Genomic DNA, 17,270 nt, shown 5'->3' on the forward strand with positions numbered 1-17,270 from the left:
ATCTTTTGTGTGTGACTTTTTTTTTTTCCCTGACAGCTCTTAGCATCTTCTCTTTATACCCAGTGCTCTGAAATTTTATGGTGGGTCCCTTTTCATTCATTTTTCTAGTACTCAGTAGAGCTCTTCAATCTGAAAAGTCATGTTCCTCAGTTCTGGGAAATTTTCTTAAGTTATTTAGTCAGTAATTTCTTCCCCTCCAATCTCTCTTGCTCCCTTCTGGCACTGTTATTTTTCAGATGTTGGACATGTTGAAGATGCTATTTTCTTATCCTGGCTGTCATATTTTCCATCTCTGTCTTTTTGTTTTAATTTGAAAGGGTTACTAATTTTTATCTTCTACTTGAGTTTTAAAATATGTTGCTACATTTTCAATTTCTAAGTTTTTTTTAAACATTGCATATTCCTTTTATATAAGCATTCTGTTATTATTTCATGGATGGCATGTTTTACCTGGTTGAGGAGATAAATGATACATATATATAATGCCCCTGTTTGGAATATGGTATCACCTTCCCCCCAGTTGAATCTGGTGTCTTTCAGTCAAAGTAGCTGTGATAAACCTTCTTTAGCAATAAGACCTCAATTTCTCTTTTGGGAGATGGGCAGTTACCCTGCTGTGTAAAATTAAAGATAGATCCGGTAGACTATTTTGTAGACAGACAGTTAGATTCCTAATTCAGTTTTCCCTTCACTTCATCTTTCAGTGGTACTCAGTACTCCCAACCACCCAGCCATCAGGGGAGCAAATCGATTGCTTCTTGGTTTCCCTTCTCTGCTGCCTTAGGATTCAGCTCCATTGGCTATGATAACCACACACTCACTGCCTTCCATTTGCTTTCCACTTTTCAAACTTTTGTTTCTGTTTTCTTGTTTCCCATTTTCTTTGTCCTAGGTTTATATTGCTTTTGTAGATGTGTATAGTCCAACTATCATCTTATATAGAAGCTTATTGTATTTCTGTTAAGTTAGATTAGTATTGTCATTGAGAAGAATCCCAGGAAGTTATCCCTTGTTTGTTTACATATTTGCTAAGCATATTATGAATTAATGAATGGCCCTTTGGCAGGAATTTCTATTAAAGGTATAAAATTAAACTTTTTGACATCTACCTTCTCTTCAAGTTGACTGTGAGATATATTGTTGGGTGGCTTTAAAGGATAATTTCTAATTTTTTTTTTTTAAGTGGGAAAATCAAGGATGAACAATTTCCAGTTACCTCAGCATGAAGCCTTTAATGATGAAGGTATTTCAATAGTCAAATAACACAAGATAAAAGTATATTTAATTAGATAGTAGTTTATAATAGTATAATGATTTTACATTCGGTTATCACTTTATAGTTTACAGAGTACTTCCGTGGATGTCTTTTCATTAGATCCTTAAAACTCTGTGAAGGGAGTAAACTATCCCCATTTTATACATGAGTAAACTAGGCACTAAGCCTTGAAGAATCTGTTTTAAAGCAAATGGATGGCAAGAGATGCATCACACCCACGGTCAGTACTCTGTTTTCCACCCTGACTGGCTGGTGGCTCAGGAATTCGGCCTAGCATTACATCCATCATTTTCTTCAAATGTCCGTATATTTTCAAAAAATACATGATTAGGGAAAATGAGTGTTTTTCTTGTGTAGTTTTTATTCTGAAAAATTCGGTTACTTCTAATGGTGGCAGGAGGAATTTTTAATTCTTGATGTTGAACAATTGAAATCACTATTTTAATGCAACCTAAGAAGTATAAAGTTACTGTTTATAAATTTTGAGTTTGAAAGTAAATTTGAATACTTTAGGTATTATGGCTCCACATACATTGAAGATTTCTTTCCTCTTAGCAAGTTTGAGACTTCTTTCAGAATTCAATGAGCTAGAAATCAAGTTGTTATGTTTTGAAATGCCAGTATCTGGACACTGAATTCTGTCTTGTTTTCTTTTTAATGGAAGAACAGTGTTTACAAATAACTTGATAATTGATTTGCTTACTCAGAATGAGGAATTTCGGTAATAATGAAGGGTAGCATATTAAAGTCAGACATCATTTCTATGTTAAGTGAAATTACTTTAGAAATGTGATGTGGATACCATGTGAAGGTATGACATTTTGTTTTTAAAATGTGAAGGTTTCTTTTGCTCAAACAGCTGTGCTTTTTAAAGTAGGACAAGACAGTATGATGATGAATTGTTTCCAAGTAATACCAAAATCACAGGCCATGTGTTTGTGTAATGACATAGTGGGATTTCAGGAAAAAACCAGAATACTCATTTAATATTGAAATGTTTGATTTCTAAATATGATAAACTTGGAAAATTACTGTGAACAATCCTAAAAATACTAATCTTATATTTTAATAGATCATGTGTTTCTGATAGTCAATATTGACATTATAGAGCTTGATGCTTTTAATTTTCTCTTGATGTTTTAAAACATAGTATTTTTATAAGAGATTTTTTGCACTGAATACAATTCTTTCATTGCAGATGAGGACAGATTATCTGAAATTTCTGCTCGCTCTGCAGCTTCTAGTCTCCAGGCTTTTCAAACTCTGGCACGAGCTCAGAAAAGGAAGGAAAATTTCTGGGGCAAAACATAACTAGGCAGACACCTAGTTGAATTGCTTTTATCTGGGGGGACCACTGGCATACTTTTTCATTATTACTTTACTATGTTAAGACTTCAAGTATCTGGATTTTTTGCTTTCCCACTTAGAAAGAATTGTTTGTTTGTTTTTTTTTTAAATACTCAATTCAATCTACTGGAAAATTTTTAACACAGGTTCATGAAATTTTAACTTTTGAAGGATTCTTTTTGCATCTGTTCCCAAAGTATAAAGACATAGATTATATAGTTCTTCACATGTTCTAACTTGTATAAAGTGTCAGGGCTAGCTGGTAGAATTGTGAATTTCCCCTATCCAGAGAATATTCTTAAATATGAATAAAGTAAAGTAAAAATTAAGATTTAAGTGTGAAGTATAGATTACCTGAAGATTGGCTTTATGTGTCTTTACAATTGTAGATGTCATAAAATGAATTTGTTGTTCCTTTAACTTTTGCTGCGGTGTTTATTTTAGTACCTTCTGTTTGTGGTTACAGTGTTAAAATAATTGTACTTTAGATTGAAAATATTAGCTTTTGTATATACTTTTCTTATTTATGTAACAAAGTTTGCTGAGAGAATATGTATATTTTTGATCTTTGTGTGTATTCTGTTTGTATAAGGACTTTGGCTTACATTTGAATAATGTCTGAATTTTGGAAAATTTGTATAATGGAAAATTAAAACTTTGCAGATATTTTGAAATAAAATGATCAACTGTTTCAGTTCTGTTTGTTTCAAGCGTTTCAAGCATTTGGCTTTGCTAGAGAGTTATTACATGGAACAAATGATTATCTTTTAAAAACATTTTACTCACAACAGCTTAAGCACATCATACTTCTTTTGCATTTATCCAAATGCAGCAAAACTGAGTCCACAATACTTTTGCACAAATATAGGAAAAAATCTAGAATTTCCAAGGCAGACTCATTTTTTTAAAATTTGACACAAACTTTTTGATTATACTTCTTTACTCTTAGGACATGTTCTGTGGTCTTACTCTTTATCTTGCAAATCATGATAAGCTTAACTTTCTAAAAAATATGGATTTCATAAAATATAATACATAAATATTTGCAATATAGAAGTTACTGAAGATAATACACAGAATATTGATGCCTGCTGGTTAGAAAACAAGTGTATAGTCTGTTCTAAAGTGCTTAATTTGGTCAAGAGTGCTTTTGCAAATCACTGGTTCACAATAAGGGCCTTAAAGATCTTATGTTATCGTGAGGTTATAAACTGTAGGCACACAAACTATTTGCTTACATTCCACAGACCTTTTAAAACTGTTGATTTAAAAAGTTACTAAGCCCCAGCAATCTCACTACTGGGCATATACCCTGAGAAAATCAGAATTCAAAAAGACTCATGCACAATGATGTATAATAACTGCAGTTCTTAAACATTTTACAGTCCAGGGACTTCCCTGGTGGTCCAGTGGTTAAGACTTTGTCTACCAATGCAGGAGGTGCACGTACAGTCTTTGTTTGGGGAGCTGAGATCCTACCTGCCTTGTGGCCAAAAAACCAAAAACATAAAACAGAAATGATACTGTAAAAAATTCAAAACAGACTTTAAAAATGGTCCACAAAAAAAATTTTTTAAAAAGTATGTAAAAATTTTACAGCTCAGTGAGTTTGGAAAGAATGTATACGTCTGTGAAACCAACACCACAACCAAGATACACTGCATTTCCGTCATCAAAAGTTTCCCCATTTCACTTTGCAGTTCAATCCATCCCTCCCACCCCAGTCCTCAAGGATCTCACTAATCTGCTTTCTGTCAGTATTAGTTTATAATAATTTTATATACATGGAACCATCTTTTTTATTTGGCTTTCACTCAGCATGTTTTTGAAAGTCATCTATGTGTTAGGCACCTATGTTCCCTTTAATCCACTCACTTATGGTGGACTTTTTGGTTATTTGCAGCTTTGGACTACAGTGAATAATTAAAATCTATTGTGCAAATCTTTGTGCAGACATAAACTTTCATTTCTCTTGAAAATCCTAGGTAATTCCATTTTTTTTTATCTTTAATATAACTTCAAGTATATGGTACACAGTATTATAAACTTGATTTGGTCTTTTTGTTGAAATTGGTATCTCAAACTAGACAGGAACAAACATCAGGATCACAATGGAAGTGGCACACCGATTGCCTGTGTTCTTTGCCCCCATCTTCACCCCAGGTGCTGAGATGCTCATGTGTCCCTGGTTGAGAACCCAGATAAAAATGCACATAGATACAATTCAAATTTTGTACACATGTATGGGAATGGATATTCATGTTGGATCTCATCTCAATCTCTGTGGGAGTCTGAACTCCAAGTTAAGAACTCTTCAAGGATGCTTTTGAGGATTAAGGGTAAAACCCATGATAAACATGCTTAGTGGGGCTTCCCAGGTGGCTCAGTGGTAAAGAATCTGCCTGCCAAGCAGGAGACCTGGGTTTGATCCCTGGGTTGGGAAGATCCCATGGAGGAGGAGATGGCAATCCACTCCAGTATTCTTGTCTGAGAAATCCCGTGGAGAAAGGAGCCTGGTGAGCTACAGTCCATGGAGTCAAAAAAAGTTGGACATGACTTAGTGACTAAACAACAACAACAGCAACAAAACATGCTTAGTACTTGGTGGAATGTGACCTTGAGATTTAAGTATACATATTATCATTTTACAGATGGGAAAACCCTCTTAAATGACTGGACTAAGACCTGATAGCTGGTGGGTTCGATCTAGGTCTTATTCAATCTATCCACACTGCCTACTCCGGAGTGTTTATACTAAAATTGTGAGTCCTACTGTGATTCAATTCTCCCTGGTTGATTCATTTGAAAGTTAATTTTTTTTTTTTTTACTTCATCATCTTAGAAGATAAACATTTTTCTTTCTAGTCAGGTAAAAACAGTATATGGGAAACAAGTTATCGTACTAGTAGAGTCAATCAGCATAAAAGTGAGTTAACATTCAGAACAAATTTGTTCTCATATAAGTAGTGTTGCAGCTGGCTACCCAGGGAGCTCAAGATGGATTATGTACCTTTGTTGCAGTTGCAGACACCCCCAAAATGTTTATCACAACTTCTAGAAGTTTACCAAGGGAACAAATACTCTAAAATGGTAAATGATCCTAGAATCATTTATGTTTGGTCTTGGAATATGTTTTAGGACCTTTTACATGTGGTGGCATTAGTCATGATGGCATGCTCAGGGCACAGTCTTTGTCAAACTGCCATCATCGCTCTTTCAAGAAGAGTCAGTGGTGCAAAGGCTACCACAGGCAAAAGAACAGTCCCTGTCATTGGATGAGCTAGGGTTGTGCCCTGCCTGAGAAAAGAGCCTGCAGTCTAGCCAATCATGAATAAAAAGCAAGCCAGTGGTATCTTCACTAATGGTGATCCTGCAATCTGAGTTGACCTTACGCATCTTTCTCCTATGGTGAGGGGAGACAACAGAAAGCTTTAGCCTTTTTGGTTCCTTTCAGATTCAGAGTCAAACTGTCTTACAGTCTGTTTCATATTTCATTCCCACCTGGTTCTACAAGACCTGCTAAGGGTAGCAGCCTCTCTCAAACAGAGGACGGCTCTCCTGCTATTCTACACATGCTATCATGCAAGTAAGAAGAAAGAGAAGTCATCTTAAATGGCATCTGTTCCCTGGTGGTGCAGTAGATAAGAATCTGCCTGTCAATGCAGGGGTCACAGTTTTCCATCCCTGGTCCAGGGATGTGGACCTGGTCCACATTCTGGGAAGCACCTAAGCTCCACAACTACTGAGCCCACACTTCAGAGCCCTAGAACTGCAACTATTGAGCCTGCGTGCTGCAGCTACTAAAACCTGAGTGCCTAGAGCCTCTGCTCCACAACAAGAGAAGCCATTGCAATGAGAAGCCCATGCACTGCAACCAAAAGTGGGCCCTGCTCACGGAGACTAGCGAAAGCCCATGCAAACAACGAAGACCCAGCACAGTCCTATATTAACTAAATAAGAATTATTTTTAAAAATCATTATATATAAAAATGGAATCTGCTTCTCTTCCACTAAATGCTCCTTACCCATTACTCCCCAGGACCATATTGGAATGTGTTCTTGGAAATTGAGTGAGAGATGCGTGAGGCCACCTAGGTCCCTTTGGAAGTCAGAGCAGGAAGCTAACAGACATAATGATGTTTGGGGAATTTGAACCACTCAACCAATTCGAGCCATATAATGGACAATTTCGATAATGTTGGGAAAATGTTCAGTTTCTAACTGTGTATTTTACACCCAGTAGTATAGTGAAACTGACTTTTGGGTCAATTGCTAAATAGTCAGAACTTTTGTGAGCAGGTTGTTAAATCATCAGTAGCTTAAAATTGACCATTTGAAAATGGAGGGCTAGGGTTTCCTCCCAATTACCCCCAAAGGCAGTTTATAAACTTACCACAGCAGCATATAATTTGCCTAATAGAGAAAACAATCCACTTGAAGGAGAAAAGAGCAGCTCAAGATAGGCTGCTGTAAGATTTACCAAACCATTCACATCTTTCTTGGCTTATAAAAATAAAGTATTTTAGTTTCCTTTCTTGGCTGAAGTCTACTTAGAAAATAAAAATAAGCCACGAATAGCAGATACTAGAATGTAAAGGGACACTATCCACGATCCACCCATAGCACCCAGAGATGGGGCCTAGGAATCTCTGTATGTCTTCCTCGGGTGATTTTGATATTCAAGTAGTTTGGGAACCACTGGTTTTGAGGTCACAGTGGAATCCCAACTCAACCTTGAACAAGCTGGTTGAACTCCTTTGAGTCTGTTTCTCACCTGCAAGACCTAACAATTAAATGACTTAAAGTCTGTATCGACATTCCATGTATGTGACCCAAATGTCATTCTGCAACCAAGCAGAAGCCCCTCTCCCCCCACGTACAAAACCGAGCAGTTAATGATTAGGACAACAGAGTCTACCCACAGCAGCCCCCTAAGCTATTCTTCAGGCAGATCACCCAGGCAAGACATCTGAAGATAGAGTCAGCCAGTCTGTACTCAACAGAGAAGGAGGCAGAACTCAACCTCTTGCCTCAGTGATTCCCTGAGATTCTCTCCCCACCCCCATCTACCATTTTTCCCTTTAAAAACTGTCATGGCTGAGCAGATTCTTTGGAGTTGGTCTCAGGACATGAGTCTACCTTCTCCCCAGACTGCCAGCTTTTCTGATTAAAGTGACTTTCCTTTCTACTACACTTGCCTCTCGAATTATTGGTTTATGAGCAGCGAGCCCCCAAACCTGGGTTTGGTTACAATTCAATTGAAAATGTTACGTCTGTTATTTTGAAGGCAATTTTTCATTAAAACAATGGGAGAATGGGGGGCTTCTCTGGTGGCTCAGTGGTAAAGAATCCACTCTCCAAGGCAGGAGACACAGGTTCGATCCCTACTCAGGGACGATCCCACATGTCTCAGAGCAACTAAAGCCTGTGCTCCACAACTACTGAGCCTGTGCAATTGAGGCCGAGAAGCACAATGACTGAGCCCATGTGCGGCAGCTACTGAAGCCCAAACACTCTAGAGCCTGTGCTCAGCAACAAGAGAAGCCACCGCAGTGAGAGGCCTGCACATGACAATTAGAGGGTAGTCCCCGCTAGCCTCAACTAGAGAAAAGCCCACGCAGCAATATGTATATATATGTATTATACATATATACTTAATATACATAATATATATATATATAAAACAATGGGAAGGGAGAGGCTGAATTTAAATGTAAAAGCCGGAGACAGTGTATCCTGACTTCGTGGCCTCTCCTATTGCAGCACTGTCTGCCATGACCTACATTCAGCTCACACAGAGGCAGTTTGGGGCAAGGGGGCTGAAATGATTTGTCTATTTCCGTTATGTGGTGAAGCAAAGAAGACTGTGACTCTAATGTTGTGACTCAGCGATTCTAGAAGGTGGAATCAATTACCTGATACATGCAAAATGTATTAGAGGAACCATGAATTGGAGATGTTATCAGGTATGAGTCAGACAATGCAGAGATAGAGGACTCACGATAATTACTGATGAAAGGAAAGATAGGCAAACTTGGTCCCTGAATGAATGCACAGTCAATAAAGATTTTCTACATTTGCTACAAGCTATTTTTTTTTTTTTAGCAATGAATTAACTAAAAACTCAGAGTTTTGTTAACTTTAAGAAGGAAATATAAGCTAACCTAAATGCCACACACAGCGGGAAAATGTAGAAGCACAACACTCATAAACTCAATTGCAGTCAGAGGCTGAACATATCACCCAGGAAAATTTTGCCCACAGTGAATACCTTAGCAGTTAAGGTTCCCGTTAAAAATTACTGTATTCAGGTCAAAACATCTAAGGTTCTGGAAAAAATCAAAGAAAATTGAAAATAGGTTTGTATGACAATGCTCACACTTTTGTTCCGTAAAGAACCAGTAATAATTTTAACTTGTAATTTTGCAAAGATGAAACATCCAAAGTACTGTACTAATTGGAAAGTATAACTTAGCATTAAACACTGCAGCCTGATCACTTAATTACAGTGAATTGTAGCTGCCAAGACTTTAAAAGCATCACAGGTCAAGACTTTAAGAACATACCAGTATTTTTCATCATTCGGAATGAAGCTGTGGGGACCAAGAAAAAATTTTGTAATTTTTTAAATTTGGATTTGTGTTTATAGTTTGAATATTTAAAAGATTAGTAAAGACTAATATAGCAACATGTACAGTTCTTTAATTACTTAAATAATATGTTAAAAAAAACCTTAGAGGCCGAACACTTTTGATTAGAGAAGCTCCTAAAAATCTGACAATCCTTATAAGTTTAGTGATTATGTTCATTTATTTATTCATTAAACAGCATGCAAAAATTCCACAGATATTTTCTGCCATGCACAATGTTAATCCTGGTGTCTCTTTAGATTAAACAAGTCACTGTTGCAAATTACAGAATAATTTGCTATTCATTTAGTTTTTTTTCTTAATTCCATATTTGGAGAAAAATCACTTTTCACTCATGATTTATGGATTTTCAAATTTTCTGTAACAACTAATTTCCATTGCCTTCTCTTTGAAAGGCATTGTAGCCGGCCAGCTAGTCTTCCTTTTTTCTGCATCAGGTTCCCTTTGTTAAACTCTGTTTCCTAGTCACTAATAACAAATTTGGGTCTACATGGTTGTGTGTGTGTGCATGGATGTTTGCATGTGTGTTACTGATGATACTAGAACACTACTGTTCCTTTATGTGCACTAAATAAGTAAGAATTATGAACAAATCTTGTATGCTTTTTCTCTACCAAATCAAGCTGCTTTAAAGAACATTTGCCCTGTCTCTGCCTTCTGGTTTTCCTGGGCTCCAAGATGCTGGTTTCTCTAGAACTCACATTTCCTTTGGACTTTGAGGCCATCTCAAATCGAGAATTGACAAGGATTCAAGGTCAGATGTGTTAGAGTATATTACCATATTTTTCTCTGGGTGAATGGTACAATCTCCATAAGTCTTCCTACAATAGATTTTCTTTAACAATACTAAGACTACCATGAAGCTGGAAAAAAACACCCCCAAATATTCATTTTAAGCAGAGCTTATGCTCTTGGGTTAGATAAAAGGATGTTTAAATCTTGGTTCTGCCTCTTGTTTGCTGTGTGATCCTGGCAAATTACCTATCTTCTGAGCTCCAGTCAATGAGTATATTAAGTAGGGTTAAGAAGCATAAGTTGTTTTTAATGGTTATTGTGAGAATTAAAGAATTCCATGCACTTAATGCTTAGAAATAAAAAATTTTAACTATTTTCTATTTTATTTCCTAAAATTACTCAATTTTTTTGGAAATGAGGGAAGTTGGGTGAAATGAAAGTTATTTCAATTCAGCATTTAGAACATTTCTAATTAGCAAGTGAGAAAGGAAGTTAGAGCAGTGGCCTAAGGGCCAACAAGGGTCAATCCTAAGAGGTACGCTACACTTATGGGCCTCTTTTTTGTCTGAACCCTGAATATGGTCTCTCCTCTGACTCCTTTCTACCACTCACCCAAATGGAACTAGAAAGAGAAGTTTAAGAGAAGAGAGAGGATGCTGTTCACATTGAAGCCTGCCACTACAGCAATGCACCTACCCTGGAGATTCAGAGAAACATCCAGTAAACGAATGTGTTGCTAAACCAGCTACTGTGCTAGATAACTGGAGCTCAGCACAGCTGGGAAAACTCTGGGAGCTCATATCTGAGCACTGAGAGTTGAGGGAGCTCCCATTAGTCACTGACTGAAGGATGCAGGATGGAGAGAAAGCGAATAAGCATCAGTAGCATCAACATCGGAGAAGGCAATGGCACCCCACTCCAGTACTCTTGCCTGGAAAATCCCATGGATGGAGGAGCCTGGTAGGCTACAGTCCATGGGGTCGCTAAGAGTCGGACACGACTGAGCGACTTCACTTTCACTTTTCCCTTTCATGCACTGGAGAAGGAAATGGCAACCCACTCCAGTATTCTTGCCTGGAGAATCCCAGGGATGGCAGAGCCTGGTGGGCTGCCGTCTATGGGGTCGCACAGAGTCGGACACGACTGAAGCGACTTAGCAGCAGCAGCATCAACATTCTGGTGACTCCTGCATGGACAAGAAAGCCTTCAGGCCAAGGAGAGCAGGTGCTGCAGTTGGAAGGCAGCAGGTGTACACCAAAGAGATGGAGAGGCAGGTACACAGGAGAGCCTAGTGTTTGCTGCAATGCTGTGTTCTTCTGTCCTCTTGTTTTGCTGAAAGTTTTACTTTTGTTTTAGGTTTGAAGGATTTGTTAAAAAAAGAAACCACTGGTTACACACAATTTCAATTTTTTATGTAAGATTATTGGACTTAATTTCAATATGTAGTCATTAAAAGTAAAGGATTAACTGAGTAGATCTGTTACCAAAACTGGGGTCTGGCTGCTCACTGCTCAGAAGACTTGAAAGACAGTAGGTTGGCGGAAATGAAAGGTTGCTTTATTTTGGATGTTGGAAACCGAGGGAGAAGGCAGATGTCTGTCCAAAGGTCAACTTACCCAGCTGACAAGCAGAGGGTAAGAGCTTTTATAGACAGAGGGACAGAGCTATATGCAAAAACAGCACAGTCAGCTCTGACAGTTATCTTTAAAATTGGTCATCGGTGGTCTGACCAGCAATATCTTGATTGTTTTAGGTACAGTGAATCTTCAGTTCCAAAGTCAGTTTGTTTTCATTTCTTGAGGCCAGTTCTCAGAATTGTGGAAGCTTATGTCATGGCTACAGTCTGGTTATCATGTAGTTAACTTCTTTACCTGGGTTTTCAATATCTGTAAGACAGCTCAGAGAGTATAGCTCAGAATATTATCTATGGCCCTTGAGAAGGAACTAAAGGTCCTTGACTATGCTTAATGACTATATTATTATTATTCTGTCTCCTTTGATTCTTTTCCTTTGTTTCTACATTTTCTCACTTCTCAGATTAAACTTACTCTTTGACTAAAGTTTTCCACAGACAAAAGGCAGGCTGAGAACATGGTGGGGGATAAGGACCATAGGGTCCTGCTCTGTTTCAGGTCCATAGAGGAGTCCTACACAGCACTTTGTACACAGAAAACAGACAGTAAATGCTAGCCATTGCTAGAAGGGAAATGACAGAATTAGTCACCAAGTCCAAACTCTTGTGCTCACCGCACAACAGACAGGCCAATGAGTCCGAGAGACAAGGTGTTGATGTGAAGTTACCAGAGGGTAACCCTGGTCAGAGTGCCTCAGTTCCACAACCTCTTGCTTGTTCACGGAGAAGAAACAAGAAAACATAGAGGAAGCCTTAGAGGAAACAGTACCAGACATCTGCCTGTTATCAAAGTAACCAGAATAAACCAAAACCTAGCCAGCTGGTAAGTCACATTAATGTGACTTCCCAGTCCCATTAAACTGGTGACCTTTCTCCAAAAGGTTGGAGTTTTTCTTCTATGGGAAGCTTCCCAAACTGGAGCTGAAGCTTCCCACTATGAAAGTTACCCAGGGCTCTTGTAGGAATATTTAGAATCAGATGCCTCAAGTTCAAGGGAGTCACCAGGCTTCTTCATTATCAGTGTTCCTCTCCTTTGCAAAGTGATTCTAACTGCCAGCTTATTTAATTGTGAGCCATTCAGGGGCCATTGCTCTTCTTATCTTAACATATCTAATATATGCCCCAAAGAGCTTTCCTTTGCGATAGATGAAATATCTCCCATTTTTATAAGTTTGATAACACCAAAACATAAAAGACATAGGCAAGTTCTAACACAAATGACGTAAATTCCAGCATGGATGCGTAGATGAACTGATTCCCAAATCAGGTAAATAAATTTACCCTATAAAACAAACTAATTCCAACCAGGGTAGGCTTGCCCCACAGGAACTAATTCCCCAATGAACCAGCTCAAGGTAGAGTCTAACAACACTTCCTCTCTCCAGCAGGGTACCCCGACCAAATTGGCTTGTCTTGTAAAGGAAAAACCCAAATTAAGGGGGAAATATATTTCCTGTGTACACCAGAGCAATTTACTCTCCAAAATTGAGTCCATCAACCCATCACAGAAAAGGTGACACAAAAACACAAACGAACTGGCTGAACTGGCTAGAGTTGGATAGATTTATCCTACAAATGAAATCAAATCCATTGACTCAGGAGGGAGATGGGAGGGAGGTTCAAAAGGGAGGGGATATATGTATACCTATGGCTGATTCACACTGAGGTTTGACAGAAAACAACAAAATTCTGTAAAGTAATTATCCTTCAATAAAAATAAATAAATAAATTAAAAAAAAAATCCATTGACTCGAAGTTTGTCAGTTCCTTGTTTCAATTGCCAAGCGCTGGGGACAGTCGGTGCTGCTTCAGGGAATCTTGAAGGAAAGATTCTCAGGACAAATGGTCCCAGCAGCTGCTAAGGCCTTGCTCCAATATTCCCTGACTGGGGCTGGCTAGTCACAAGCAGCAAGGCTCCCGGCTGGCTAAGCCAAATTTGTTACCAACTCAAGCTTGCTCTGCTTGCCACATGACAGGCCAGTAAATCTGAGAGACAAGGTGTTGAGGCAAGAAATATCACTTCATTTGGAAAGCTGGTTGACTGAGGCAGACTAATGCCTCAGAGGAAACATCTTGCAAGGTCCGGATGCCAGATTCTTTTATAGAGTCAGAGAGAGAGAAGCAATGAGGAAATAATGTCTAGAGGCAGAATAGAGAGGGAGAGGCAGTGGGGAAGGAAAGTAAAAGGGTCTTCAGTCTCTCAAAACCTCTCTGGGAATGGCCAGCCTTTGGATGAGGTGTGTTTATCTGTTTTTGTTGTAGTTATCCACAGGTAGGCAGGGTCAGATTATCTCTCTATGAGTGGAACAAAAGCACTTTTGTTTACAATCAGGTAGAGGATGCTGAAACTGAATCTCCAATACATTGACCACCTGATGGGAATAGATGAATCATTAGAAACGACCTTGATGCTGGGAGAAGATTGAAGCCAGGAGGAGAAGGGGACGACAGAGGACAAGATGGTTGGATGGCATCACTGACTCAATGGACATGAATTTGAGTAAGCTCCAGGAGATGGTGAAGGACAGGAAAGCCTGGCATGCTGCAGTCCATGTGGTCACAAAGAATCGGACATGACTGAGCGACTGAACAACAACAGAGGGTCTGAGTCCTCTGTGGCAGGTTATTATGTATGATTATAGCAACAAAAGCAAGGAAAAGAAAGTCAAAGAAACAGTTTCTAACATGGAGTCAGAATTGGCTTCTCTGCAACATAATCAATGGGTTTTATGTGACTTGTTCTTTGTTTATATTATTTAATTAAATATTCAGAATGATCTTATGACTTTACCTACCATCTGCCTTTAAGAAAATGGAGGTTAAGTTGGAGTCTGAACCCAGCTCTTAACTCTAAAGCCTGTATGTTCCTCTTCACTGCCATGGAGCAATGGAAAAGGGCACCTACAGCCTTCCCTCAGATCAGTGGCATTTCAACTGAGAGTTAACTGACTGCAGTAGATTTCTGAGGTCCTCAGAGCTAGTCGAGGGTAGAGGAGGAATTTAAAGTGAGGTTGATCCAGTTCTGGGCTTCAGCGTGAAACCTTGAAGTTACTCTTTCAACTCCGTTGCTTTTTCCACTCCGCTTCTCCAGATAAAAGCAGCCTCCCCCTCTTCTGCTACTTCAGTCTCATTGAGGACTTGATAAACATCCTAGTAGGCACACTGATTGCGAATGCTGATGTTTTTTGGAAATGCACCATTGCCAAACTGCTTTTGAAAGTAGGCCAGTCAAGTGCATTGATTCCAATAAAGGTCTTACTAAATTTGATTCCCCTTTGAAAAATTGCAAAATTGTCGTAAAAATACCATTGGAATTAAGTAGGCTGGATTTCCCTAAATGAGATTCCCAGATAAGCATCAGCCTCTTAGAACTTGAGATGTCTCAGCAGGTATCGGATAAACACCCCTGCACCAAGGTGCCAATGCAGTGATTTCTCTGGGCAGTGACTCAGTTCTTAGTCACCAAGTATAGCATTTACTGTGTCTCCTCTAGGGTACAGATATTACTGTTACTGTGAACAAGGGAATGAGAGAGTGCAACCAAGAGGATTATGCAGCAGCTAGAGCCAAACTGCTTACACCTGTCAAAGAGCACTTATCAAGTGTGGCCAGGGTGTGGAGAACAGGGAATCCTCCTGCTCTCTTGGTGGGAATGCAAATTGGTGCAGTTGTTATGGAAAAAAAGCAAGGAGGTTCCTCCAAAAGTTAAAAATAGAACTACTGTATGGTCTGCAGGACTTTCCTGGTGGCTCAGCGGTAAAGAATTGCAGAGTCGGACACAACTGAGCACACACACATAGGACAATCCAGCAGTTCTACTGAGACCGGAAGACAAGAGTACAGCCATCTTGGAAAAGGACTGGGGAACAGCCTTGAACAAACCAGGTCTTGCAAGCTAAAACAGGCCCGGGGGCCAGAGTCCCAGAGGGGGAAACAAAAAAGCTGGCAGGAATTAAAAGATTAACTTTGTTTCACTAACAAGTATACCTAGTTAACACAAGACAACAAGCTCAATTATTTTAATCTTATCTATTCTGGTGCATTCCTGAATAGAATTTTCATGCATTCCTTTTTCTTCACAAAAACACTACCTGTTTCTGATAGTGACCTGCTGCTGATCAAAGATGTTTAATTTCTGGAAATCGGTGGTCTTGAGACAAACTCTACCTTTCGTTAGAAAAGTGACTCACCCCTTCCCACTCGGGGAGCTGGCATTTTCCTTCCTTCTCTCTCATGCACAACCTCTTTAAATAAAAAGATTTGCTTGCCTAAGAGTCTTGTAGAAGCGGTATTCATGTCTATGGTATTGCTGTCAAAATTCTGGAAAGAGCCCAGTAATGCTGCTTCTGGGTATTTATCTGACTGAAACAAAAGCACTGTCTTGAAGAGGTATCTGCATTTCCATGTTCATAGTGACATCAGTCACAATAGCCAAGACATGGAAGCAAGCTAAGTGTCTGTGGGGGAATGAATACATAAAGAACATATGGTATATACACACAATGGAATATTCAGTTCAGTTCAGTTGCTCAGTTGTGTCTGACTCTTTGCAACCTCATGGACTGCAGCACACAAGGCTTCCCTGTCCATCAACAACTCCCGGAGCTTACTCAAACTCATGTGCATTGAATCGGTGATACCATCCAACTATCTCATCCTCTGTTGTCCCCTTCTCTCCCTGCCTTCAATCTTTCCCAGCATCAGGGTCTTTTCCAATGAGTCAATTCTTTGCATTAGGTGGCCAAAGTATGGGAGTTTCAGCTTCAGCATCAGTCCTTCCAATGAATATTCAGGACTGATTTCCTTTAGGATTGACTGGTTGGATCTCCTTGCAGTCTGAGGGACTCTCAAGAGTCTTCCCCACCACCACAGTTCAAACGCATCAATTCTTCAGTGCTCAGCTTTCTTTATAGTCCAACTCTCACATCCACACATGACTACTGGAAAAACCATAGCTTTGACTACATGGACTTTTGTTGGCAAAGTGAAGTCTCTGCTTTTTAATATGCTCTCTAGGTTGGTCATAGCTTTTCTTCCAAGGAGAAAGTGTCTTTTAATTTCATGGCTGCAGTCACCATCTGCAGTGATTTTGAAGCCCCAAAAAATAAAGTCAGCCACTGTTTCCATTGTTTCTCCATCTATTTGGTATGAAGTGATGGAACCAGATGCCATGATCTTAGTTTTCTGAATGCTGAGTTTTAAGCCAGCTTTTTCACTCTCCTCTTTCACTTTCATCAAGACGTTCTTTAGTTCTTCTTCGCTTTCTGCCATGAGGGTAGTGTTATCTGCATATCTGAGGTTATTGATATTTCCCCTGGCAATCTTGATTCCAGTCTGATCCCATTGTTGATTGAATCTTATTTAGCCATGAAAAGAAAATCTTGCCTTTTGTGATAGCATAATGCCCTTAAGGTCCATCCATGTTAAGTGAAATCAGAAAAATACATGCTATATGATCTCAATTGCATGTGGATTTTTTAAAAGCTGAACATTAGAAATAGAAAGTAGAGTGGTGGTTACCAAGGGCAGAGGGGAGTAGGAGAAACGGGGAGATGTTGACTAAAGGGGCCACACTTTTAGCTACAAGATGAATAAGTTCTGGTCAACATAATGTACAGCAGGAGATACC

The 17,270-nt window shown here is 39.1% G+C and overlaps 1 protein-coding gene across 2 annotated transcripts in view; it reads left to right on the forward strand.

Moving 5' to 3' along the window:
* Positions 1-3,314, forward strand: part of SAXO6 (stabilizer of axonemal microtubules 6) — a 29,852-nt gene extending 26,538 nt beyond the window's left edge. For both annotated transcript variants that reach the window (XM_081589838.1, XM_081589839.1), the window contains 2 exons: positions 1,184-1,243; positions 2,475-3,314. In XM_081589838.1, coding sequence (XP_081445964.1) covers positions 1,184-1,243; positions 2,475-2,587 — 173 coding nt within the window. In that variant the 3' untranslated portion in view covers positions 2,588-3,314. The remainder of the gene's footprint in view (positions 1-1,183; positions 1,244-2,474) is intronic.
* Positions 3,315-17,270: the final 13,956 nt, after the last annotated feature.

This window comes from Giraffa tippelskirchi, chromosome 4 (assembly GCF_054371585.1).
Source record: "Giraffa tippelskirchi isolate mGirTip1 chromosome 4, T2T-mGirTip1v1.2.pri, whole genome shotgun sequence".
Classification (NCBI taxonomy): domain Eukaryota; kingdom Metazoa; phylum Chordata; class Mammalia; order Artiodactyla; family Giraffidae; genus Giraffa; species Giraffa tippelskirchi.